The 27,475-nt window shown below is 44.2% G+C and overlaps 1 protein-coding gene across 3 annotated transcripts in view; it reads left to right on the top strand.

The window, feature by feature from the left end:
• Positions 1 to 27,475, top strand: part of FLNB (filamin B) — a 4,683,119-nt gene that overhangs the window by 2,436,261 nt on the left and 2,219,383 nt on the right. For all 3 annotated transcript variants that reach the window (XM_044078790.1, XM_044078788.1, XM_044078789.1), the window contains exon 8: positions 20,714 to 20,876. In XM_044078790.1, the coding sequence (XP_043934725.1) occupies positions 20,714 to 20,876 (163 nt within the window). The remainder of the gene's footprint in view (positions 1 to 20,713; positions 20,877 to 27,475) is intronic.

Raw genomic sequence — 27,475 nt, forward strand, 5'->3', positions numbered from 1 at the left:
TTTGGTTTAAACACTTGGGCTTCGGACCAGTTGTTTTGCACTGAGAGGGTTTGTGCTTTGCACTGTAGTGGCAGAACAGGTAGCTTACATCCTTCTAGGTTGGGAACTGCTGATTGAGGGCTCAGTGTCTGTTATTCTAAAAGTGTATTAATTCTGGTTTAAGCACTTGGGCTTTCAGGCCAGTTATTTTACATTAAGAGAGTTCGTGGTCTGCACTCTTGTGGGAGGAGAGGCTGGGCTCTGCCCTTCTGAGTTGGGAATTTCTGGTTAAAGGCTTATAGTGCATGCATATCTGAACTGCTTCTTACTGAAGTTGGTGCGCCTTGTTTGCTGTGGCATAGACTGGATTCGGGCCTGCTGGATCTAGCTTTGTTTGTGTAACTTGAGCACTAATCCAGGCATTCTCTAAAGTATTCAATTGTATTTATTACTGCTTGGTAGTAACTTGATTAAAGTGTAGCTATCATTCTAAGTCTTTTGGATTAAGCACTTGGGCTTCAGACCAGTTGTTTTACATTAGGAAGGTTTGTGGCATGCACTGTGGTGGCAGGACAGGTAGCTTTCATCCTTCTAAGTTGGAAACTGCTGATTGAGAGCCCAGTGTCTGTTATTCTTAAAGTGTATTAGTTCTGGTTTAAGCACTTGGGCTTCAGGCCAGTTATTTTATGTTAAGAAGGTTCGTGGTCTGCACTCTTGTGGGAGAAGAGGCTGGACTCTGCCCTTCTGAGCTGGGAATTTCTGGTTAAAGGTTTATAGTGCCTGAATATTTGAACTGTATCTTACTGAAATTGGTACACCTTGTTTGCTGTAGCATAGACTAGATCCAGGCCTGCTGAATCTAGCTTTGTTTATATGCTTGTTGTTTGTTTGCTTGTTATTTCCTGGACGCTAATTCCACCTAATACGCTTCTTAGCTTCTGTGGATCACTAGTGATATCTGCATTGCTTACTGTACTTATTTCCTTGTTTCACTTGAAAGAAAGTTACTGTTTGTCGTTTTTGCATTTAAGTTACCTGTAACACATTGCATTTAAGTAACCTGGCACTTGCTCACTAAAGCAATTATATAAGTCAGCACTAAAAAATTAAAAGCACTACACCCTCACAAACTCCCCTTGAGTACCTTGTTCCCCATTGGCCCTTTTTTCAATTATAAAAGAATTCCCAGTACTATTCTAGCATGTCCAAAGGTCAGTTGTCAATCTCCTCTCCGGTCCAGCTGGTGAATCTGGAAATCTTGAGGCAATGTTACAACTGCCTCATGTACACAGACAACCCTCTCCTCCTCCCAACAAATTCCAACACATGTGAGAGATGCAACTGTATAGTCAAACTGGAGGCTAAGCTCTCTCAACTCAGTACTGGCGTAACCACTCAGGAGAAGGAAACCACACTCACTACAATTCCAGTCTCACATAGACCTACCACGACAGCAAACCAAACACATAAACACACAAAAACATACTCGGAGGCTCTAAATAAAAATCTGCCTAAGCAGCAGAGACCTCCAAAGCAGACAACCAAGCAACCGCTACCCCAAAACAAAACACGTGCAACACATAGCTCACAACGCCAGTGTGCCGAATGGTCACAGCCCTTAAGGCTAAACAACACACCTGATACACTTGTAATAGGTGACTCTATCATCAGGCACACTGACGTCCTGCTCACCAGGCTGAACAAGGAGAAGGTCACGGTGAGCTGCCTGTCGGGCGCTAGGATCCGCCACATAACACAAGCACTCAGGTCACTCCAAGGCAAGTACAAATATGACTCAGTCATTGTCCATGCTGGTGTGAATGACCTGAGACGTACCTCCCTGGACTACATGAAAAGAGACATAGAGGAGCTCTCTGAGCATATAGCCCAGGCCGGTATGACCCTGACCTTGAGTAGCATCTTACCGTCACCAAGAATGATGCCACAATATGAAGACAAGATGATCAATTTCAACAATTGGCTTAAGTATTGGTGTCATTCAAAGGGGATCCAATGCCTGTCAGCCTGGGATGACATGCTGGACAAGCCACAATGCTTCTCTAGAGACAGCTTGCACCTGTCACCCCTGGGCTTTCGGATATTGGCAAAGGCTCTTGCTACCCCTATAGTGCCTTTTTTAGGCAAGGTTCAAAAGACAAACCCACCTCCATAGGTATCACAAGGGATAAGAAACTAAGAGTAATGCTACTCAACGCCAAAAGTCTAAACCTCAAGATGCACGCACTTGAAACTCTCCTTAGCATGGAGAACATCGATATCTGTGCAGTAACAGAAACCTGGTTCAAGGCTCCCGAGAGCACCCTAGCACTACCAGGATGTCCTTCATGGATGCATCTGCAGTCATAACAACTGGGTTGTCCTGTCGTCAGGCAGCCCTTCAGTCGGCCGGATTCCAGAGTCCGGGTCCGGCTTCGGCTGATGTCGCACTTCACCCGACGTCATCTCTGTTGGTCTTCGGGTATAAAAGCATCAGCCGACGCCATTTTCCTCAGTCTTTCTTGCCGTGGCTCAAGCAGAAGCTGTTCGCAAATGCCGGTCAGTCGGATCCAGAGATTACTTCTACCGAATACTACTTGAAGACTTCTAAAGCTAAGTACCCGTTGGGGACTCTTTCTTGCCTCAGCCGATGTCAGAAAAAGTTAATAATTGTTTAACCTGTGGGAAACAAATACCTCATAAAGATTTCCACTCTTATTGTCTGCCTTGTTTAGGCCCAGCCCACGGCGTAGCAGCCTGTTCGCCTGTGCTTCTTTCAACCGACGAACGCTTAGGCGTCGGTCGGAGTTTGCAGAACAGTTTTTCGGTTCTGATTTTGCGTACATTATGCCGTCGGATCCTCCGACTACCCAATCTGCCAAAAACGCAAAGATAAAGACCGACACTCGCGGTCCGCGGTTTCGGCCGAAACCATGGTTAAGCAAACATGAGTGTCTCGGTTTCGCCGAAACCGAAAACTGATCACAGTACAGCTGAACCTATCTCTACAACTGAGGCCCCTGCTACCACTATTGAATCGGCCTCAGAAATTTTATCCACTACGGTGGTTGCCACTGACTTATCAGACACCATTCCCTTGGATGTCTCTACCCCAGCACGTGGTGCTGCTAGGCCTCCAGCAGCCATGTCCATTAAGGCCTTCGCCAGGGCTAAAGCAGCCAAGACTACTAAGACAGTGCCTGTTAAACCCCCCACAACCAGGCCCTCTGCTAGTTCTCAAATGCTTACTTTGGCAGAAGATTTAATTTCTTTAATTAGAGGATCTCAATCTCACCCAGACAGGGCCTCGCAGCCCTCAGAGAAGAGACCTAGGGCAGAGCCCCCTGAGCCAGTGTCCTCTGATGATTCTGCTGACGAATCAGACATAACTGACCAGCCAGAGGCTCCTTTCTCCAACTTTGAAGATTCTGATGCTGAAGAATCCATTCCAGCTGCTTCCCCACCAGAAGAATTCTCCTTTGGGGAAACCTTACATGCCATGCGAGAGCAGTTCCAATGGCAGCAACAGGATTTTTCAGACTCCAGAAAAAGACTTAGGACCTTTCTGCACCTCCCACAGCACAGGCCCTTAGCTATACCTCCTGTTCTCTCTGTGGTGGATGATGCTTTCAATGATGTCTGCTCCGCTCCAGATTCTTTACCCCAGCCCCTGCCAAACCAGACAGATTTTACAGGGTGCCAGATACTCATCACCACCTTTACAAGGCCCCACTTGCAGACCCAAACTATATCCCAGGGTCCCAAGGCAGTAGCCGACCATAGCTAAAACCCTATTCCTTCTGAAAGGGAAGCAAGGTCATTAGACAGATGGGGTAAAAGGTCTACACTTCAGCTACTCTCTCAGCTAGAGCTTTAAACTGTCAGTTTCACATGATACAATACCAAGAGTTTATGCTTGATCAGTTAACTAAAAACTAACCACTGATGAATCTCTTGATAAGAAATATGTATTAGAAATGGTAAATAACATACAACAGGTTAGCAACCATTCATTAAAATGTGGCTATGATGCACTGGAGGCTTCATTTAGATCAGCCATGACTGGCACAGTGATAAGAAGGCATGCATGGCTAAAGGAGCAAGCTTTACCGGATCATGTTAAAGCTAAGTTGCTAGATGCTCCTATGGATAAGACAAGTTTGTTTGGTACACCTGCCCAGCAGGTTATGAAGAAAATGGAAGAAAAGGCAAAATCTGTTCAAACGGTTAAAGATTTCTTGCAGGTTCAACCCCAAGGTTTAGCAGGAACTGGCCTGCCAAAATTGGTCCTTTCCTGACTCCACAAAATTTCAAAGGGGCAGGAATAGACGCTCCAGAGGCAGAAACCAATCCAGAGGAGGTGCCTACAGAGGACGACAGTGGCAAGGTAACAACAGAGGCACAGACACAACCACTGCCACTACATCAGCACAACCACAGTGACTTAACCTAAATCCGCCTACCAGGGAACAAATAGCAGCTCCTCTAGGCGGAAAGTTAACCTTATTTTCAAAGAACTGGCACTACATAACAAAAGACAAGTGGATTTTACAAACCATAGATCAAGGTTACCGGTTTCACTTCCACACTTTACCAGTCAAAAGAGGAATGCCAAATCTACCTCCAAATCAAAAACAGAGGCACTACAACAGATAATGGAGTTAGCAAACATGAGAGCTGTGGAAAGAGTGCCAACAGCAGAGCAAGGAAAGGGGTTCTACTCCAGACTATTCCTAGTTCCAAGAAAGGAAAAAGTTGGAGACCAATTCTCGACCTGTCCACCTTAAATACATACATCATTGTCCCAAAATTCAAAATGCTGACCCTACAGCAACTTCTTCCCATGCTGGGCAAGGAGTCTTGGCTGGTAACTCTAGATCTCAAGGAGGCATACCTGCACGTCCCCATTCGACCAATCTGCAGAAGATACCTCAGATTTCTTGCAGGATCAGAGCACTATCAATTCTCAGCATTGCCCTTTGGCTTATCTACTGCCCAGAGTATTCACAAAATGCCTGGCATCAGTAATCGCCCATTGCAGACTACAGGAATTCAAATTTACCCATACCTGGACGACTGCCTGCTACAAGGGGACAACAAAAGCAAGCTGACAACAGATTTACAAAGGGTCATTTACTTGCTACAAGCACTGGGATACACAGTCAATTTACAAAAGTCAAGGCTGATACCATCCCAAACAAGGACATTCTTGGGCGCGGAATTGGACACAGTAAAACAAATGGCATTCCTGACTACAGAAAAACAAAAAGAACTCCCTCTTTACTTCTTGGCACTAACAAAACTGAACAAGTTAACAGCAAGAAAAGTCCTGCAGGCCTTGGGCTTCATGGCATCATGCATAATCTTGGTCCCATTTGCCAGACTACATATGAGAAAACTACAGTGGTACATAAAGAATTTATGGTCCCAACACAGACACAGCCTAGAAACAGAAATCCCACTAATTCCATGTTTAAAGCAGGAGTTCCTATGGTGGGCTCAGGCATGTCAGTCAAACCCAGGCCTACCCTTTCGCAGATGTCAAGCAAGCCAGTCCATCACAACAGACGCTTCAGACCTAGGATGGGGGGCCCACATGCTGGACAAATGCGTGCAAGGATTGTGGACACAGGATCAACTTCACCTGCACATCAACCTAAAAGAAATGCTGGCAGTAAAACTGGCAATCCAAAAGTTCAAACCATTTCTCCAAGAGGGCCAGTTGATGATAAGGACAGACAACACCACAGTCATGTGGTACATCAACAAACAGGGAGGCACTCATTCATACCCCTATGCAGAATGACTTTGGAGCTGTGGACCCTGGCACTCAGCTACAACATCCAGTTACAGGCAATATTTGTACCGGAAAAGAAAATACTCTAGCAGACATATTAAGCAGAACCACATTGGATGCCCACGAATGGAAGCTGCACCGGACATCTTCAAGACCATCTCAAAGAAATGGGGAATGCCTCAGATAGATCTATTCGCATCACCTCTCAATCACCAGCTCAAAAGTTCTGCACAAGGACATTCCACCCACTAGCATGGAAAGTGGATTCGCTCTCCTTCAGCTGGAAAGGCCTAACAGCATATGCATTCCCACCTCTTCCCTTGATACACAAAGTACTACTAAAAATCAAGGAAGAACGTCCAAGGATAATCCTGATAGCTCCAAACTGGCCAAGACAACACTGGTACCCACTGCTGAGGAGCATGTCTCGAACAATATGTGGCCAATACCCTTGATGCCTTTGATGTTAACTCAGAACAACTACAGCATCATACATCCAAACCTAAAAACGTTACAACTGACTGCATGGAACATCACATAGCAGCAGCTAAACCAGAACTTTCCCAAAGAGTTAAAGACATTATTCTTGAAGCACGCAGACCTTCAACAAGAAGGAACTATGCTGGAAAATGGAAAAGGTTTGTCATTTGGAGTACGGAAAGAGGAAAAGATGTGTCAAACATAGATATGCCTAACATTCTGGAGTATCTGGCCGAACTTCTTCATTCAGGCCTGCCCTACTCCTCCATCAAGATGCATGCATCAGCTATTTCAGCAGAATACAGCTTTGATCCACCTGTTTTTTCGCACCCTTTGCTCAGGCAGTTCCTCAGAGGAATCAAGAATGTAAAACCTCCAAGGAAACCACCATTACCAGCTTGGGACTTAAACTTTGTGCTAGAAAAGTTGACACTATCACCCTTTGAACCAGCAGCAACAGCAGACCTACAACACCTGTCATGGAAAACTGCTTTCCTACTGGCAATTACTTCAGCAAGGAGGGTTTCAGAACTACAGGCCTTAATGGCAGTGCAACCCTTCCTAATCTTCCACCAAGATAGAGTGTCCATGAGGACTAATCCTACATTTATGCCTAAGGTGGTATCCAGAGTGTCTTTAAACCAGGCAATCCACCTACCTACCTTCTTTCCCAACCCACAAAACAGAGGGAAAGAATACTGCATACCTTGGATGTACATAGACAGCTACGCTACTACTTGGACAGAACAAAAATAGCAGAAAGACTGACCAACTTTTGTAGCCTATGCAACAGGAAGGGAAGGAAAAGCTATTTCCAAACAGACAATCTCCAAATGGATAGGAAATTGCATATGATTCTGTTACTCCTTCCATGGAAAACCAATTCCACAGAACATAAGACCTCATTCTACAAGGGCAACAGCCACTACCACAGCCTTCTTACGAGGAGTGGCAACCAAAGACATTATTGAGGCGGCTACTTGGACCTCCGTGCATACATTTGCCAAGCATTATAATTTGCCTGTATATTCCAGATCCCGAGCAGGGTTTGCCACTGCTGTACTGCAAGGGATCCTAAACACACCATAATATACTTTTATCCTCCTCCCCTAGTTGGCTATGGTATTCTACCCAGTTGTTATGACTGCAGATGCATCCATGAAGGACATAGTACAGTTTTGTACCTACCATAAATGTAGATGTCCGAACTGGATAGCATCTGCAGTCAGGATTACCCTCCTCCTTCCCTCTGTGGTACTCCTAGGGTGGTTGCCCTCCTAATAGCTAGCTGGTGGGGAGTCTTTATGGTGTATTTGTTTGTATATATGTACATACATGCTTATTTTTGTGTTTACCTCTATCTTTTGAAAACATTGGCATCTATCCAAATTTTAGCCTTCAAGAGGGCTACTGGCATCTGGGGCAAGAAACACTGAGGAAAATGGCGTCGGCTGATGCTTTTATACCCGAAGACCAACAGAGATGACGTCGGGTGAAGTGCGACATCAGCCGAAGCCGGACCCGGACTTTGGAATCCGGCCGACTGAAGGGCTGCCTGACGACAGGACAACCCAGTTGTTATGACTGCAGATGCTATCCAGTTCGGACATCTACATTTATGGTAGGTACAAAACTGTACTTTATACCTCAAACCATGCTTTTCGGCCCCAAAACTTGGACCGAACCACAAAAGGAAGGGGGGGTGTCAATATTCGTCAAAGATACCCACACCTCCAGGTTGGTGGCACAGCACAAAGCATCAGAGACTATCCATGTGAAACTAACAGTGGGTAAAACTGCCTTCCAGTTTATAGCCTGCTACAGACCACCCTCCCAAACCCAGGAACCCCACTCGGCCTTCCTGAGAACACTGGAAAATATGAAGGTGTCTCCAAACACCATTATATTGGGCGACTTCAACTACCCAAACATAGACTGGGAGCATTACTCTAGCTCCAACACCCTAGCCCAAAGGTTCCTAGAATTTATAAACTCAAATGCTATGGAACAACTTGTTACCACTCCCACAAGGGGGGAAAACATACTGGACCTGATCATCACCAACATGGGGACTCTATGCTCCAGACCAGAAGTGTATCCCTCACTGGTAAGATCAGAGCATAAACTAATCTCACTGGATATTCACATCCCGACACCACCCCCTGCCCAGAAAACCACAGTGAAAAACTTCTGTAAAGCAAATTTCACACTCCTCAAAACCGAGGTGGAATCCTTCAAAGCCCCTGGGCCTGTGGGAACTACGGCCCAGACCGCAGAATCCTTTATAAATGTATTCTATGAACACCTTCAGGAATGCATGGATCATGCAATCCCAAATAAAACCAAGACCCAATCCTCCAAAGGCAGACGTCCTGTCTGTGGACCCCAGCCATAAACAAACTATACAATAGAAGGAGGAAGCTACTACATGATAGAGTAAAATCCCAAAAAGGGAAGGCCTCTCTGATTAGTATTAGCAAAAAACTACGGGCACTCATAAAGTCGTCTAAGGCCAGCTTAGAGAGAAAAATTGCACAGGACACTAAGGATAATCACAAGGCTTTCTGTAGTTATGTTAGGAACCTGGGTAGGAATTCCCAGTTATGCTCAGAATTAGTCCAAAATGACAAAAAATACACCAAACCCACAGACATTGACAGCATCCTATCTGACAGGTTCAGCGCAAATTTCTCTCCCCCCCCCCCCCCCACCAAAAGGGCAAATATCTATCCTAGCAGAGTGCTGCCCCCCTGACATCTCAGATGCACAGGTAAGAGCCCCCTCTCCAAAGCAAAAAACACAGCGTCAATGGGACCAGACGGTGTCCCGGGCTGCATCCTACATGAACTCCAAGAAGAGCTAAACCCAAACATAAAAGTACTGTTCAGTCTCAGCCTTACTACAGGATATGTACCCAAAGAGTGGCGTACAGCAACAGTGGTCCCTCTCCACAAAGGTGGTGCCTCAACGGATCCTGGAAACTATCGCCCATAAGCCTGACTAGCTTGGTCTGCAAAGCTTTAGAAAGGATCATCATGGACCTCATAAATAAAGATATTGGGGACCTACAGACACTGGATCCTACCCAGTTCGGCTTTGTTAGGGGCAGATCCTGCCTCTTAAACCTGGTTGATTTCTTTGAAACAGTCACCAAAGCCATTGACGAGGGGAAGGTGGCCCACACAGCCTACCTGGACCTCGCAAAAGCCTTCGATACAATACCCCACTCGGGCATTATAGATAGGCTCAGCAGCTTAAATATAAACCCCTATGTCACTAGATGGGTTGCAAACTGGCTCAAGGACAGAACCCACATGGTTAGAATTGCTGGAGCCATGTCAGACTCCAAACCAGTTACAAGTGGCGTTCCACAAGGCTCAGTCCTGGGACCTCTCTTGTTCGGTATATATTTCTCGGAGGTACATGCCAACACGGAAGGACTGTGGCTGATCAAGTTTGCAGATGACTGCAAACTGGGTGCCATAATCGACTCTCCAACCGACACAAGCATCCTGCAAAAGGGCCTCATAGAAACAGACAACTGGTGCCAGAGCCATGGCCTCAAGCTAAACGCCAAAAAGTGTATCGTCATCCCCTTTGGCAAAATCAAAGTGCCCACAAATTACCACATAGGTGGTAATCCATTAAGTACAGAAGAAGTTATTATGGACCTGGGGACCCAAGTTGATAGCAATCTCTCATTTGACAACCACGTGGCCAAAGTGGTTAGAAAAACATTTTATATAGCCCACCTAATCATGAAGGGATTCACATCTAGATTAGGGGAGGTCATCGTGCCTCTTTACTCATCCCTCATCAGGCCCATAATTGAGTACAATGCCCTTTTTGGGATGTACCTTACCAGGCACCTGCAGCAACTGGAAAGACCCCAAAAGTACCTCACCAAGAGGATCAAAGGGCTCAAACAGATGCCATATGCTGCACGGTTAAAGAAACTCCAGCTCTACTCAGTGGCATACCGCCTGCTCAGAGGCGATCTGTGCCTGACGTATAAAGCCATGTCCAACCCAGAGTTAATGGACATGCTGCTCCTCAGAAAATCCAAATGCCATCGAGCTACGCGCTCGAGAGAATTGAACCTCAGCACTGAAATAAATAGGACATGTTGGAGGGACATATTCATAACCCAGAGGCTCCCTTCACTCTGGAATAAAATCCCAGTCCAGGTTAGGCAGAGTCCCTCACTGACTCTCTTCAAGAGGAATCTTGATGAGTGGATGGGAGATCGTAGGTTTACCCAGGGTATCACTTCTGTGTCACTGTTAGACAGAGGCACAGTATACTAACCTCGAAAAAGGGCATAGCAAAATTAATTTAAAATGGGTGGCGAAAGCCAAACACACTCTGGCTAGGCTTATAAATGCCGTAGGGCAGATCGCCTAGTATGAACCTATGAACCTATGGAGGCCAGGAGGCCCAGCACCAGAAAATCTTATGCAGAAAAATGGAAGAGATTCTGTGCTTGGAACCAGGCACAAGGAATTGACACGCTAGTATCAAATATTCCTCAGATTTTACAATACCTAACTGAGATGCTGGACAAAGGCCTGTCCTTCTCATCAATTAAGATCCATGCCTCTGCCCCTTCAGCTCATTACAATACGGACCCACCTATTTTTTCACATCCACTACTAAGACAGTACCTCAGAGGGGCTAAAAACATGAAACCTCCAAGGAGAGCACCAATACCTACATGGGACCTCAATTTTGTCTTGGAAAAGCTCACACTGCCTCCTTTTGAGCCAGCCAATACAGCCGAGATAAAATTCTTATCATGGAAAACAGCTCTGCTCCTAGCAATAACTTCAGCAAGAAGAGTTTCAGAGTTACAGGCATTAATGGCTGTGGAACCTTTTATTATTTCCATCTGGACAGGGTTTCTGTAAGGACAAACACAACATTTATGCCTAAGGTAGTGTCCAGTGTGGCCCTTAACCAAACCATTAATTTGCCTACCTTTTATCCAAACCCACAGAGTAAAGGGGAGAGACTTCTGCATTCTTTGGACATGCACAAGCAGCTACGCTTCTACTTGGACACAACTAAAGCTTTCAGAAACACTGAGCAACTTTTAGTGGCATATGCTGCAGGATTACAAGGAAAGACTATTTCAAAATGGATAGGCCACTGCATTCGTTTCTGCTATTCACAACATGGCAAATCAGTGCCTAAGGGCATTAGGCCACATTCCACCAGAGCAGCAGCCACTTCAGCATCCTTCCTCAGAGGTGTACCAACCAAGGATATTTTGGAGGCTGCAACTTGGACTTCAGTGCACACTTTTACAAAGCACTACCACTTTCCTCTTTACTCTAAATCCAGAGTGGGCTTTGCCACTGCAGTTCTGCAGGGCCTCATAGCCACTCCAAATTCTATTTAGGCCCAGCCACCCAACCTCAGCTTTGGGATTCAACCCAAGTGTAATGACTGCAACAGTGAAACACGATGAACATAGTACAGTTGTGTACCTACCATAAATGTAGATGTTCGAGTGTATTCACTGTTTCAGTCCAGGTTACCCTCCCACCATCCCCCTATCATTGTTTGCCTTATCTGTACTTCTCTATTCTATACAACCTATGTGGTGTGTTTGCTTGTAGATGAATGTAATGTTTATGTTAGTGCATGCTTTGTTATAAGCTGAATTTTTAGCTTACCCTTTTGGGGACACCTGACATCTGGGGCAAGAAAAACTGAAGAAAATGGTGTTGGCTGCATCTTTTATACCCCTGGCACACTGATGTCAGGGAAGAGGCGACAGCAACCGACGCTGGACCAGGACTTTGGAATTCAGGCCGACTGCGGGTAGCCTGCCAGCAGGATAACCCAAGTGTAATGACTACAACAGTGAATACACTCGAACATCTACATTTATGGTAGGCACACAACTGTACTTTTTTCCTATGTAATAAGCGGGGCATTGGTTACACCTACATAAACAACTGCTCTTGAATTACAGTTCAGCTTGTAGTCTATTGCACACTTTCTGACATTAATTTCGACTACCTGTCCTTGATACATAAATTTACATAAATTGCACATACCGCACTTTTTCATTCCTTGTCCTTGTATTAAAGGTCTACCACCACTTTCTAGTAGTGCCTTTAAATGTCTACCTCTTCTTGCCACCATTTTAACCCTTCATGCAAAATTGTCTCTCAAGGATACTTTCTCCTTAATTATTTTCCAATTTTTTACAAGAATAGCTTGTATCTCATAAAATTGTGTATTAAATGTGGTAGTAAAAGTGGCTGTATAATCAATACTCTTGTTATCACAAGTTCTTAAATGCAGCCCTATAGGGCCTTCCTGATGCAAGATAGGTTTAAAATGACCATTCTTTCTCTTATGTTCAACCTCAGTAAAAAGCTCTTGCAGCATCCATTTTGGGTAGCCCCTACTTCTAAACATTCCCATTAAATTCCAACACTCTTCAGCAAAGTCAACATCCTTGCTCACCATCCTAGTGGCTCGGACAAATTGCCCTTTAACAACTGCTTTTTTGTTGGACATAGGGTGGGAGCTTGTGAAGTGTAAAAAGGAATTAGAGTAGGTAGGTTTCCTGTGTATTTTAGCAATAAATTTGCCATTCTCCCTGTCCTTACTGAGGTTGACATCTAGGTAATTGATTTCTTGCTCCCCAGTCATTTGGGTAAATTGCAAAAAATCTGCAGTATTATTAATATAAGACAGGAGTTCTTCTGCCCTTTGCTGGCTACCATTCCACAATATAAGTAAGTCATCCAAATAACGCAGATATAACACAATACTATTAGCATATACACTATCTAAAATATGCAGCTTTTCCCAACCTACGATTACTAAGTTGGCAAATATAGTGCCACAGGGTGAACTCATTGACAAGCCCATGTTTTGAAGGTAGTAGGCACCATTAAACATCAAAAAATTGTTTTTAAGAACTATATCAAACAGGTTGATATATAAGTTGATCTCTCCTTAAGGCACCCCCTGCTCAAACAAGAACTGCTCAATACCTTCCTCTTGAGGAATAACTGAGAAGAGGTCCTTGGCATCATCTGTCAAGAATAAGAACTCATCCTGATATTGTATCATGTTAATCAAGCTAAGAAAGTACCAAGAGTCCTTGCATATATGTGCCTGTCCCTCCAAAACCTTCTTAAGGCTACTATCGAAAAAGTTTGCACAAGCATACGTTATCAAGTTACGATCATCAACTATGAGTCCTAAGGGTGGATTACTTGCATCTTTATGTATTTTGAGAACACCAAACATAGTTGGAATGGTAGGTGAGATGATATTTAAGTAGTTGTATATATCTGTGCTTATTCTTCCTTCCAAAAATAGGTCATTAAGCATCACATTGATCCTCCTGTATGCCATGTACAGCTCATTCCTGCTGACCTCCTGTTATGTATTAGTATTAAGGATTTGCAACATTCTATTATAGTCATAAATGTCCATTATGACCAACTCACCCCCTTTATCTGGTTTCATCACCCGAATCTGCTGCTGCATTAAATTAATTAAATACGTAGCTGTAACTACTAGATATCATGAGTAGTTCCTACACTGACAGTTTGGAGTGCATTTTCTTAGAAAATGCTGAAAGCATGGCTGGTTTAGTTACCAAACCATCAATTGTTACAAACATTGATAAGGATTTCAAGATCTATTATTTTTCTGACACGTGTTGATGAGGAAACAGTTAACTTATTAAGTAAAGGTTTCACATTTATTCCTGCAAGTCCACCAAGGTTAGCTACAGTACTATTGGATCTAAAATTATTCTTGAAAAGGGTCAATTTCAAGATTATGTTTGGTGAAACACAGTTGCATGAAGCTGATGAATTACGTATTTACAGCACATACATCCCCCCCTGCATCCGACGCTAGCTTTCTTTGAAAGGATATGTGAATTAGACCTAAGACATTTGTTAGCTAGGAAAAAAGGAACTCAAGACAATTTGTCTAAGGATGAAAAGAACATACTTGCACATTTAAGTAGGTCCGCGCTGTTTAAGTGAATCTGTCTAAAGTTGAATTCAGATGTGTCCCCAGGATTAAATGATGCTATTAATATTAAATGTTTTTAAAAGGAACGCAGGTTTTTTTGCCAAGACTGTTAAATAAGCAAGAGAATTCCTGCTCCTGTTTTATTTTTCATAGTCTTTTTAAACAAATTGATGTAACAATTGTTGTCTTAACAAGATGTAATTAAACAATTGATGTATTTAGTGTTTATATGGCTTGAATTTTACAAAGTTTTGTATTTCTGATGAAGTCTGGTTGGACGAAAGCAGTGATTAAACAGTTTTTACATTAAAGTGCCAGTTTGTCATTTGAGTTTTCAACCTTTAAGCAGTTTTTTATTTCTATTAGTTTTTCGTATTTTATTTGGTTACTATTTAATTATATTTGTTTCCATTTTTATTATCATTGTTATTTTTAAGGTGTTTCTGTAGGCAGACTCGATTTTTAATGTACATTAATTTGTAGTAGTATTACGTCAATTTTTAACAATGTGTAGCAGTGACAATCCAAAAAGAAGCTTTGGAACTTTAAAAAGTAACATGAAGTTTTGAACTCCTAATTAATAACATCACTTCCCTTGGAGTGGTTACTTAAGGGATTTTTAACACTGAGTGGTTGGTCTGATAAAGTTTGTCAATGCACAAACGAAAAGCATTTAACCATTGTAATAAATAAAAATTTGGTTTGATTCCTGGTAATTTTTATTGCTATTCCTACAGTTGGTCGTTTTTTTTTTTGTGCGTTTTAGCTATTACAGAGTACCGGATTCTCACAATTACCTGTATAGAAATTCTGCTACAGACCTGTAGATCATTACACAGGGACCAAAAGGAGCTAAGGCTAGTTCTAAAAAGAACCCTATTCCTTCTGACAAGGATTCCAGAGCTCTGGACAGATGGGTTGAAAAAGTATACACCTCTGCAACCTTAGCTATCAGAGCACTCAACTGTCAGTTCCACATGTTAAAATTTCAACAACACACTATGGAACTATTAAAACAAAAGATTTCTACCTTTTCTGACTGTGCAAATTGTAAAGAGTTTGCAGATTTACTGCACTCTACTTGTCAAGTGGCTAAACACTGTTTACACTATGGATATGACGCCCTAGAAGCCGCAAGCAGGGCAGCAATGTCAGGATCTGTCATTAGGAGACATGCATGGTTGAAGGAACAACCTTTTCCTGATCATGTCAAATCTAAATTACTTTGCACCTTTGGATAAGGACTGCTTGTTTGGAGTAAAAGCAGAAGAGGTGCTTAAAAAGATGGAAGACAAAGCAAAATCTATGCAGACAGTAAAAGATTTCCTTCGGATACAACCTCCTAGGTCCAACAAGAATTTTCCCTCAAAACACTGGTCCTTTCCTGCACCTGGCAGACAGGGACTAGATAAGCCCCGCAGGGACAGGCCACCCAGACTCCTATCCCAGGGTCAGCAGAGAACCAAACGGTGGACCACTTCCACTCCAAAGGCAGGGAGTTCTAAGCCGTACCTCTAGGGTAAAAAATCCCTCAGTGACTCCCTCTCCCCCTTCTGTGCTCACCAACTACTAGGAGGAAGGCTGTCCTGCTGCATAAATAATTGGCTTTCCACAACCAAGAACCATTGGATCTTAAAGATTGTTTTTCAGGGATACAAATACTCCTTCTACTAACTCCCAGTTCCAAGAGGGTACCCTTACCTTAATATCACTGGTCAGAGGCACTGAAACATGTCCAAGCTCACTTATCCTTAGGGGTAGTAGAACCGGTCCCCATCAGATCAGTCGGGCAAAGGCTCTTATTCCACACTATTGCTTGCTACTAGGATAGAGGTCACTTGGCGCCCCTCCCTGGATCTACCCATTCTGAACACCTTCCCGGCAGCCACCAAATTCAAAATGCTAACTTTGCAGCAGCTGCTGCCTAAGCTGACCAAAACGTGCATGGTTAGTTACCATACATTTGCAAGATGCCTTAGTCCCGGCCGTAGTCTTTGGGGGACAGAAAAACATGCAAATTTACCCTTATCTGGACGACTGCCTCATTCAGGCAGATGGCAAAGAATAGCTCCTCAAGGGCCCCCTCTTTGTCCTAACCTTCCTTACCCCCTCAGGGTACATCATCAACTAGAAGAAATCAGGGCAAAACACCTTCCAGGAAGAACCTTTTCTTGGGAGCACTGCTGCACACAGCAGCCAAAGTGGCCTTTCTATCCCCAGAAAAGCAGAGATTTGTGCAGCTCTGTTTCACCCAGCTGGCTTCCAGAAGTCACCTCACGGCGAGGAAGTCCCTGTAAGCCTTGAGGTACATGGCATCTTGCATCCTTCTAATTCCTCTGGCCAGGCCTCACATGAAAAAACTTCAGCAGTACCTAAAGAACCTTTGGAGTCAGCACTCTGTACCTCCAGAGACCTCTCAACCTCTGATCCCCTGTATAGGGGCTGAGTTTTTCTGATGGGCAGGAGCCCCTGCCCAGAACAAGGGTCTTTCCTTCAACTTCTGCCCACCCGGGAAGACCATTACCACCGATGCCTCAGACATAGCTTGGGGCACACACCTAGAAGGCAGGCGCACCCAAGTTCTTTAGGATGCCCAGCACCTTCCTTTACACATCTACCAGAAGGAAATGATTGCAGTACAAAAGGCTCTGAAATCCTTCAAACCCCATCTCAAGCCAGGGGTTCTCCTTATCATAACAGACAACACCATGTGGTACATCAACTAACAGGGAAGGGACCTTGTCTTACCCTCTGTGCAGGCCAGCCATGAACCCCGGGCTGGCAGCTTCTTCCATGGAACTACAAGTTGATAGCCCAATACCCACGAGGGATCACCCTCACCTTGGCAGACCACTTGAGCAGAAACTTCCTGGTCCCCCACAAATGACAGCTGTACAGAAAAATCCTTTCACAAATCACCCGGGAGTGGGGGGGTCTCCAGAGCTGGATCTCCTTTTTCGCATCCCAGCCTGTAGCAGAAAAGATTCTGTACCAGGGAGTATCACCACCTGGCGTGGAAGGTGGATGCCTTGACCTCCCCCTGGAACACTCTCTTTATGTGCATGCATTCCCTACTCTACTTCTTATCCCCAAGGTACTGGTCAAATTAAGGGAGGAGAGGCAAAAAGCCATCTTCATTGCTCCAGATTGTCCCAGACAACATTGGTACCCCTTACTGAGCAGCCTGACCTTACAGCCTCCCAGCCAGCTTCCCCTGATCTTCGACCTCTTAACTTGAGGGGGATGCTGCACCTAGACTTGCAGACTCTCAAACTATCAGCATGGTAAGTAATCAAAAGGCAGACATGGGGTCCCTGTTAAGCAAACAGGTCCTAGACATTATCGCAGAGACCAGATGGCCCAGCACCAGAAAATCTTGCGCAGGAAAATGGAAAAGATTCTGCTCCTGGAGCCAGTCCAGAGGGGGCAAAAACCCACTACCTTCCATCCCTCTTATCCTGGACTACCTAGCGGAGCTACTTAATAGTGGCCTCTCCTTCTTCTCTGTTTAAATCTACGCCTCAGCCATTTCAGCTCTTTTTGATACAGAACAGCCCGTGTTCTCCCACCTTTTGATTAATCAATTCCTCAGAGGGCCTTCTAATATCGGACCTCCCAGAAGGCCACCCACACCAGCCTGGGACCTGAATTATGTTTTTGAAAAAACTAACTTTACCACCCTTCCAGCCTGCTGCTTCAGCAGAACTAAGATACCTCTCCTGGAAGACTGCGTTTCTCCTAGCTATTGCCTCAGCTAGAAGGGTTTCACATCTTCAGGCACTTATGGCCATTGAGCCCTTCATCTTCTTTCATGCAGACAGGGTCTCCCTGAGGACTAATCCCTCCTTTATGCCCAAGTTGGTTTCTAATATACCTCTCTACTAGGCCATACATCTAGCCACCTTCTTTCCTATCCCTCAAAACAAGGGGGAAAGAATTCTGCACTCACTAGTAGTGCACAGACAGCTCAGATACTATCTGGACCATACTAAATCCTTCAGGAAAACAGGCCAACTACTTGTCAGCTTTGCCTCAGGGGCAGAGGGGAAGCCCATTTCCAAACAAGCTTTTTCTAAATGGATCTTGCACTGTATCCATTTCTGCTACACTTTGCATGGGCAACCCCCCCCCCCCCCCAAGTCCATTCGAACCCATTTCAGTAGGGCAGCCTACACTTCCACGACATTCCTCTGAGGAATTCCCACCAGGGATATCCTGAAAGCTGCCACCTGGACTTCTGTCCATACCGTTACCAAGCTTTATCACCTACCTCTGTTCTCTAAGGCTAGGGCAGGGTTTGCCTCTGCAGTTCTGCTGGGCATGCTGACCCATTCCTAGGTCTCTTACTAATCCTACCAGCCCTCTCCTCAGCTTTGGGAATCCTCCTTTTTAGGGAGACATAAGTTTCTAATGGTGGCTTTTAGCCACCTGGACCACTTTACATATTTACTTGGGGCTGTGACTGGTTAGGGCAAGAAAAACTGATATAATGGCATTGGCTGCCTTCCTTTATAGCACTGATGAACTGACATCAGACAGCAAGCGACAGCAGCCGATGCAGAAAAACTGCAGGGATAAACCCACAGGTGATGACTGCAACAGTGAATACACTTGAACATCTACATTTATGGCAAGTGTACACAACTGTACTTTCCTCTGCCCAATTTTTCCTCTGCATGAGCTTTAGTACTCGCCCTCATGTTATGAGTACTGCAGCGGAAGGACTTAGAATAGTTGTATAAATTCTTACCATAACCATAGATGTCCTCCTCTCCTATATGCTGCAGTATCACTCTCAACCCCTGCCTTCCCCCTCATACTTACCTGGCTCCTGGGGGCATGTTTTCTCCTATCCTAAGATCAGGCTGGTGTTTTCTGCAGCATTCAGTTCTGAGGTCGGTACGTGCCAACGCCCCTTTATGGCTGACGTACATTAGCTGCTGTGCAGCATCGCATGTACCTCACAGTATGACTAGACTTTTGTATACTGGCTGGACATACGAGTTAGCCGGTGGCGAACTCCCTCATGTTATGAATACTGCATCATGTTCATTGTGTCCTTTTCTCAGACGTTGAAACCAAGCATGCACACTTCATTTTCTTGAAAATTCACTGCTGGTTATTTTTCTACCTTTGTCAGGTTGATGAACATCTGAAAACAGCTCAGTTTTTAATTTGCATTATCACAGTGACAGGAGGGGATCCATGTGGATTGCCATGTGTATTGTCTTTCCTTAAATTAATCATTTGCATGTTTTAGTTGTGTGTCCACTGCTGCCGTATTTCATACGGGCTCCTGGTATTCCATACATACTATTACCAGTAACTGCTTTGCTGATCTCCACTCAAGTAGCCTTTGTGAAGGATGTCCTTCAGAGTATTTTGTCTTGGAAGTCTTTGCACTGGCTTTTGAGCTGCTATCTCATTTGAAGTTGTTTGTGGTACACTGGTCAGGTTTCCACCCAGTTGAAAGTGCTTCCTTGATGTGTGCTCATCATATTAGCTTGCATTTGAAAAGCCTGTCTGCATGAAGTGCTTTACCTCCCTCCATCTTCATTGCTTTGAACATGCTATCCACAGCTGTTATAGCAATAGGAAACCAAGTAAATAAAATTCATGCTTAAAAGTTTGATAACCCTGTGAATTAGTGTGCCTTTTTTTCAGCTAGAGCACCTGCTCAAATGGCAGAAAGAAATGCTTGGCCTAGACAAATCTTATTCTGAAACAGGAACACTGTGCAGAGGCAAAAAAGAGGTGTGCCACACTGAGTATTAGAACTTAAGACTGCTGGCAACATTCATCTGAAGAGAGCAAAGAGGGATGTACCAAAGTGTTACACCTACTGCAGAGAGCCCTTTCTAAGTTCCGCTCATGTAGTGAGTGCTCACATCTGTTTTTTTACTGGTGAAGTTTACTTCATATGCAGCCATTGTCTGTGTTTTTGTTTACTTTGCTATTTTGTTAGATTGTGTCCTTATTGCTAGGTAATTTGAAATAATAATTCCAAGGCCCCTTGTAGTTTTATTGTTGCTACTAGTCCCTCTGGTAGTGCACTGACAGTGTTTTTCTCTCTTGCTGTTCTGTTTTCACTGTTCTGAGTAATAGAAGACCCATTCCCTTATTATAACCATAGACTTCCCGTAACATTCTTTACCATTATTTATTCTATATGTCATGCTTCATTTGATTTCTATGTATCACTGTGTGTGTGTGTGTGTGTGTGTGTGTGTGTGTGTGTGGTCATGCTTTTTATGCCATTGATGTTTGTGATAGAAATTTTGTGCACAGTAGAATGTTTCTGGCACACAAAACATGTTTTGGGTGAAGGATTAATGTAATATAATAGAAATAAAAAGATGTTACGTTAAGTACAAATGAAACACTGCTGCCTTTCATAAGTTAACATTAAATGTAAAACGATGCATTCTTTGTGTCTTCATGTAGATTGTGGTGTTGTTTGCTGGACAGCATATTTCTAAGAGTCCCTTCACGGTTGAAATCGATAAAGCCATGGGAGATGCCAGTAAAGTAACTGCAAAAGGACCTGGCTTGGAAGCCACTGGAAATATAGCAAATAAGCAAACATACTTTGACATATACACAGCAGGTACCTTACAAATACTAAAGTGTAACACTGAGTGAAAAGTGCTGCTTACTGTTAAACTAATTGTTGTTTAGGGGTGTTGTCTGATGTTCATAAAGGGGAAGTGCTAATTGTGCTTTTGTGTTACAGCATTATGCTTGGGTAGCTTTCAGTCATCTTAAGGGGAAAAACATTCTGTCTACTTATTTCTAAATATGCTGAACATGCTCTGTTATGTCTTGGCATTTAAAACGTGTTGTTTTCCTTCACTTCCTCCACCTCCAGCTCCATCATTTGTTGTATGAAACTTTGAGAAAAATTATCATGGGCCAGCCTAGTTTGAAATGAAAAAAGTCTGAATATTTTGTACTGTTTATGGCAATTTATCAATCTGTACCTTATGTTATACACATACTTAAGACGCTGTATTATAAAGTCATCCCATGTGGACCTGCACTAATATTGTGCTAACGGGTTTCTATATTAGAAGACCGAAGACGCATTCTTTTGAATGCGTCTTGGTCGAACTTAAAAGGCTGAAAATGCAAAATATTGAAGCGGCTGTTAATAGAATTCTTTCCCTGGGAAAGAATTCGCTTGACCGCTTCGGTACTTTGCCGTCTTTGGCACTGTAGTGTGGTCCCGGAGTTGGTATATTTAAGGGGGGGGGGGGTTGTGGGGGGCATTAATGTAATGTTTGAAATTGATTTTTATTATTTATTTATTTATTTATTTATTTATTTTGTGGAACCACAATTTTTTTCCCTTGGAAAAAAATCACTGTTCTGAAATTTCAACATTGTAAGCTTTCGCTTACATAGGGTCGATCAATCACCATTCACTTTTTTTAAGCGTTCGGTGATTTAATGTAGACCCGTGCTAATGTACTTTGTTTTTCCTTCCAGTATGCTTTAACTGTAAATGTAAGAACAGAAAGACCATTTCCAGATGACTAAAGAACAACTTTCAACTGATCTGTATTCCCAGCAGTACTGCCTGGGCAAAGTGACCTTCTTGCAGAATAGCGAAATAGCCTTCATAGCTATAACTTGTAGAAAAATGTATCATTTGGCCAAAATTACCCACTTGTAAATTAAAGAATAAAAAAAAAAAAAAAAACGCTGGGGTTAGTTATGATGAGTTGCCTGCCCTTCTTTTGGGATTAGAAGCATTTCTGTTTGTCTTTTTCTTAAGCTGTTTTAAGAAAGCCCTGTTATGTATTTATTTGTGCATGGTCTTGGCTTAGGGTATAATGTGAAGGGTGCTAGTTGCTTCTGTGTTCACTCACTGCAACCAGCTCACTTTAGCATCTTCCAGCAGTACTCCTTGATATGCCCCCCAGCCGACCCAGCCCCTCAGATCAGGGTATTCTTTCAGGGAAGACGGTTCTCATAATGGCACTAGTTCATGCAGCAAACTAGACTGACCTATAAAAAAAAATCATGCAACAGCACCCCCAGGTGTCTGCAGCCAGGTTTTTCTTCCCATATGAAATCACGAGACATGGGCGACAAGTGGTGTCACCTTGCCATGCATAAATTACTGCATGCATATAGAGTTAGACATCTGACATGTTTCCTTCTCAGATGCCTTTGCCCAAATGTCCATTTTTCATCAGTAGGTAGTAGTATGCCAGTAATGTTGGCCTCCTCCTTTGGAAGGAACACAGTTCTCATTCCCACCAGTACAGCTCTTTTGAGTGTGTACCTTTAACTCTCAGTGGGCGTGTCTTGAGCCTTTAAAAAATGAAGTTATCACCTTACAATTCTAACAAATACTCACTAACATAGGTCAAATATCAACACAATTGTGTTTGCCATCATATATGCTTCAAGATAAAATATTCTGATACCTTGTATGTAGCATGGTTTTGGAATTATTAATGGAAATATGAACAAGGAATATTTGACGCCTAGAGGAGCAGTAGGAGGTAACTGCAGATGCACCTGGAGGCATCACTTGGATGTAATGAGCTCAGTTACTCCCCCCAGCCTCCAACCCTCTTGTTAACTCAAATTCTGGGATCTAGTTTGATACTTGTGTACCAGACATTTGGTCTGTGTGTTGTTTTTTATTGTATGACAAGTACTTGGTGTGTGTATTATGTATTTTTCTGTAGTTATGCTATGTTTCATTGGAATACAAATCACCTGCATTATAGACATTCTGCTGGGAAAAATATTATCAGAGTACTTGTGATTCCAATAAATTGAACAGAGTATCAGGCAGTCTGTTATGTAGAGAATATTAGATGCAACCCTTAAAAAACTTGTGATGTTAGGCAGGAGTACCCAGATCTCGTTCTTTGCCGCCGGCAGGAGTCTCTTCTCTTTACCAGCTCCTGTTAAGTAATGTGACATTTAAGCCCCTTTTAGTTAAAAACTTTTTTGTTTTGATAGTTTAACTTTAATTTAACTTTTCTGACAGAAATCCTGTCTTTTTTAATTTTTTTTTCAGTTAATTCTATCCTCCCCCCTGTTAGGGTGTGTGTGTGTGTTGGTTTTTTTAAAAAACCTTTTGTATTAGTTTAATTAATTGGACTGGTGTGTGTGTGTTTTGTTAGGCACCATGTCTAAAGAGAGGGTTTCAGGTTTTAAGAGTGTGACTGGTGCTGTCAGAAGATGTCTCTGACATCACCTGCAGGACTCCTGTGCTATTTGTCCTCCTTCAGCCAGAGAGTCCTCACTGTGGTGTCGGGTTCCGACCCACTCGACACCGCCGGCGGCAGCAGCGGTGTCGGCTCGATCGAAGGTCATCCAGGTTGTCAGACCATGACCTAGAGAGAGTGGTCAGATTGCTCAGTCACGGGTACTGGCTGGCCCAAATGGCAGTCGTCTCAGCAGGCGCAGACTGTTGGTCCGTTCCTCCTTCAACTCTACCTCAGAGCTTGGAGTTGGAGTCTTCGGCATGGTTACTGGCTGGAGGCTGGAGGACGGATCTTCCTGTTCCTTTCCCCCTACCCCTATCTCGATTGGTCGGGCTTCCATGGTCTCCCGAGGGTGGTGGGCATCGGACCCTTGTGACCTGCCTGGGAGGGGAGCATGAGGTGATGAAGAGTGTACTGGCCACTGGTATCAGTCAGCAGTCTCTTCCGTAGCTCCTCCCTCTATTGTACCTGTTGACATCTCTGCCACTTCTCTTGCTACAGGACCCAGAGATCCTCCGCCTCAGGTTTCCCCATTGGGAATTTCCCCCTCGGATTCTCCTGATGTTTGAAGCATGTAGACTCCCTGAGTCTGTCACGGATACTGACTTTGATGAGTCAGAGGGATGATGTCTCCTTCTCAGACATCCTAGAACTTCTGAAACAGAGGGAAACTGGCCCACCAACAATCCCTCTGAGGATGAGTCAGTATACCTAGAGGCGTTGGATCTCGGCCCTCCACCTCCTCCAGTCCCTAGGAGGCCTTCTAAATTTATAACTGCCCCTAGTGACAAACAATTCCTTACCAAGGTGTCCGCTGATGCCATGGTGGTGGCTGAACTTGCAGATCCTTCCGTGCCTGTCCATCCTCCTAACAAGGACTCTAGGACCATGGATATGAATTATCTTTGTCACTTCACCAGACTCCAGAGATATCCTGAAGGAGCTGGGAGAAGTAGTTCAGGATCCTACAGCTGCAGGGGCCCAAGAAAAGATTGCGAACCCTCAATTCCATTGCTAACTCCTCCATGCGGCTAATATCTTATGCTGCTGATGGGCCAAGCCTGGATGCGGCTATGTGATTTCTGGAGGATCCTGGCGTGCGGCCATGTTTTGCGGATCCTTTAAGCCCTTCACAAATTCTCCCTTTGATGGGTCAGCTTTGTTTGGCCCTCAGGTGAAGGAAACCTTGACCAGGTGTGAGCAAGACTCTTTCTGCTGTTTTTCCACCCCTTCTAGGCCTTATCCCAAAGGACAGAAGGGTCCTAGAGGCAGAGGGGTAACAACAACAGCTAGAGGCAGAGGGGTCCAAGAATCAGGGCAACAGGGAGTCTCTTCCTGAGAAGCCTTTTCAGCATCCCTGAGGTGTTGTATCACTGTACCCAGAAGCCTGGCATTCCCTCACTCAAGACAGATGGGTAGAAAGTCCCTTCCCTCAAGTTCCCTTCCAGATGTACCACCCGGTCTAAGGGACATTGCAGAGTTAGAGATAAACTACTGCAAAAAGAGCCATTCAGCCAGTTATAGACCATTCAGAGCCGGAATCTACTCAAGGTTCTTTTGGTCCCCAAAAGGGAGACTGGAGACCAATATTGGATCTCAGCAGACTCAACAAGTCTGTCAGGAAGACAAGATTATGGTCACTCTTCAGTCAATTCTACCCTTCTTACAGAAGGACAACTGGATGTGCTCAATAGATCTTCAGGATCGTTACTATCACATCAAAATTCAGGAGATTTCTCCGTGGGGTCCAGTCATTTCCAGTTCAGAGCCCTGCCCTTTGGTCTCACTACAGCCCCAGAGTGTTCACCAAATGCATGGCAGTGGTCACGGCTCACCTGAGCAGGTGTTTCCGTCTCCGTATCTACGACTGGCTCCTGTCAGCCACCACCAGGCATCAGCTTATACAAGCCAGGGATTACACAATAGACCTTTGTTCTCATTTGGGCATCTCAGTCAACTACGAAAAATCATCCTTATCGCCCTGCCAGTCTATTACCTTCATAGGCAAACTTAAACACTGTTCGGATGTCAGCTACCCTTACAGAACAAAGAGTTTCAGACATTCAGACTCATGTCAGGATCATTCTGGCCAGCAAGAAGGTACAGGCCAGAATGGTTCTAAAGGTGTTAGGTCTTATGGCTGCGGCCATCACTCTTCTTCCCTGGCTCGATTCTACATGCGCCCTTCAGTGGATGCTGTTCACACAGTGGTCATACCAGCAACTCCCAATGCGTCACCAGATTCTGGTGACACAAACATGCAAAGAACATCTTGCTTGGTGGATCACATCGTCTCAGGTTCACCAAGGCAGGTGCTGTACCTCCCGATAGCCACTGTCACCACGGATGCCTCCCTGATCGGGTGGGGGTCATTATCAGGGCAGGATGGTTCATCGTTTGAGTACCATCTGCACATAAATGTCCTGGAGATGAGAGCAGTGCTTTTAACGTTGCAAGCCCTCAACGACTTTCTTCCCGTGTCCACACAGACAACATGTCTGTAGTTTGGTATATCAACAAACAGAACCAAGTCCTACCCCTTGTGTCGGCTCAGACTATGGCAATGGGCGATCTCCTCTCATCGGTTTCTGGTAGCAACGCATATCCCTGGGAAAACCAACATTATAGCGTACTGATTTAGCAGAGCTATTCTCATGCCTCACGTGGTCTCTCAACCAATCCATAGCGGAAGAGATTTTTCTGGAATTTTGCTACTCCCCAAAACAGCAAATGTCCAGACTTCTTCAGCCTCTTCCTCTATCAGGCCATCCCCAAGAGACGCTCAAACCCAGGATTGGCCCCAGGGACTTCTTTATGCCTACCCTCCTTTTCCTCTGATCCCTCAGGTGATCCAGAAAGCTACCGTTTGAGAGCCAAATTGATTCTCATTGCCCCTTACTGGCCTCGACAAGTTTGGTTCCCGTTCCTCCATCATCACCTTTTGGTGCAGCCGTGGCATCTGGACCCAGTGCCAGATCTACTGATTCACCAATCCGGTCAGCTGCACGGTCAATCCCTTCTCTCAACCTCACAGCATGGTTGCTCCACTTCCTTCCTTAGCCAGGCTTCCTTTGATCTCTAACCCAGTTAGAGATATCATAGTAACTTCACTAAAATCCTCTACCAGGAGGATTTACACAAGCAAATGGAAGCGTTTCTCTTATTGGGCTAAGGCCCAAAATATTGATCCTTTTACTGCCCCTGTTCAGGCAGTTCTGGACTTCTTAGCAGAGATTTTCCATGCAGGCTCCTCTTCTTCCACAGTCAGAGTTAAGTTGGCTGCTATTTCTAATTTTCATGTCGGGATAGCAGATCATAATATTATGTCCCATAGGCTCTGCAGGGCCTTTTTGAAAGGAATTTTCCTACTAAAGCCTCCAATCAGGAATCCTCCTCCTCAGTGGGATTTAAATTTAGTGCTGACATCCTTGATTCTTCCCCTTCGAGCCAGCTGTTTCTTGTTCCCTGAAATATCTTTCTTGGAAAACTTTATTCCTAGTGGCTATTACATCTGCCAGGAGGGTGTCTGAACTTCATGCTCTTTCGGTTCGACGCGCCTATTTGATTTTTCACAAAGACAGAGTATCTTTGAGAACTAAGCCATGGTTTTTACCTAAGGTAACAATCTGAATCAATCTATTGATCTCCTGTATTTTTCCTAACTATTCAGATAGAGCTGAACAAAAGCTACATTATCTTGGCGTCCACCGTCAGCTTAGATATTATTTGGACAGAACAAAAAATTTAGAAAATCTGATCAACTTTTTGTTTCCTATGCGGATAATAAAAAGGCCTTCCTGTTTCTAAAGTGACTTTGTCCAGATGGCTTTCTTCGGTCATCACTGAAATTTATACGATCAGGGGAAAACAGCTGTGCTCAAAACCTAAAGCACATTCAACTAGGAGTTTAGCTACTTCTACAGCTTTTCAAGCTAGACTGCCTTTAGACACTATTTGTGCAGCGACCCTGGGCCAC

Source organism: Protopterus annectens, chromosome 7.part1, assembly GCF_019279795.1.
Source record: "Protopterus annectens isolate FY-2018-M chromosome 7.part1, PAN1.0, whole genome shotgun sequence".
NCBI lineage: Eukaryota > Metazoa > Chordata > Ceratodontiformes > Protopteridae > Protopterus > Protopterus annectens.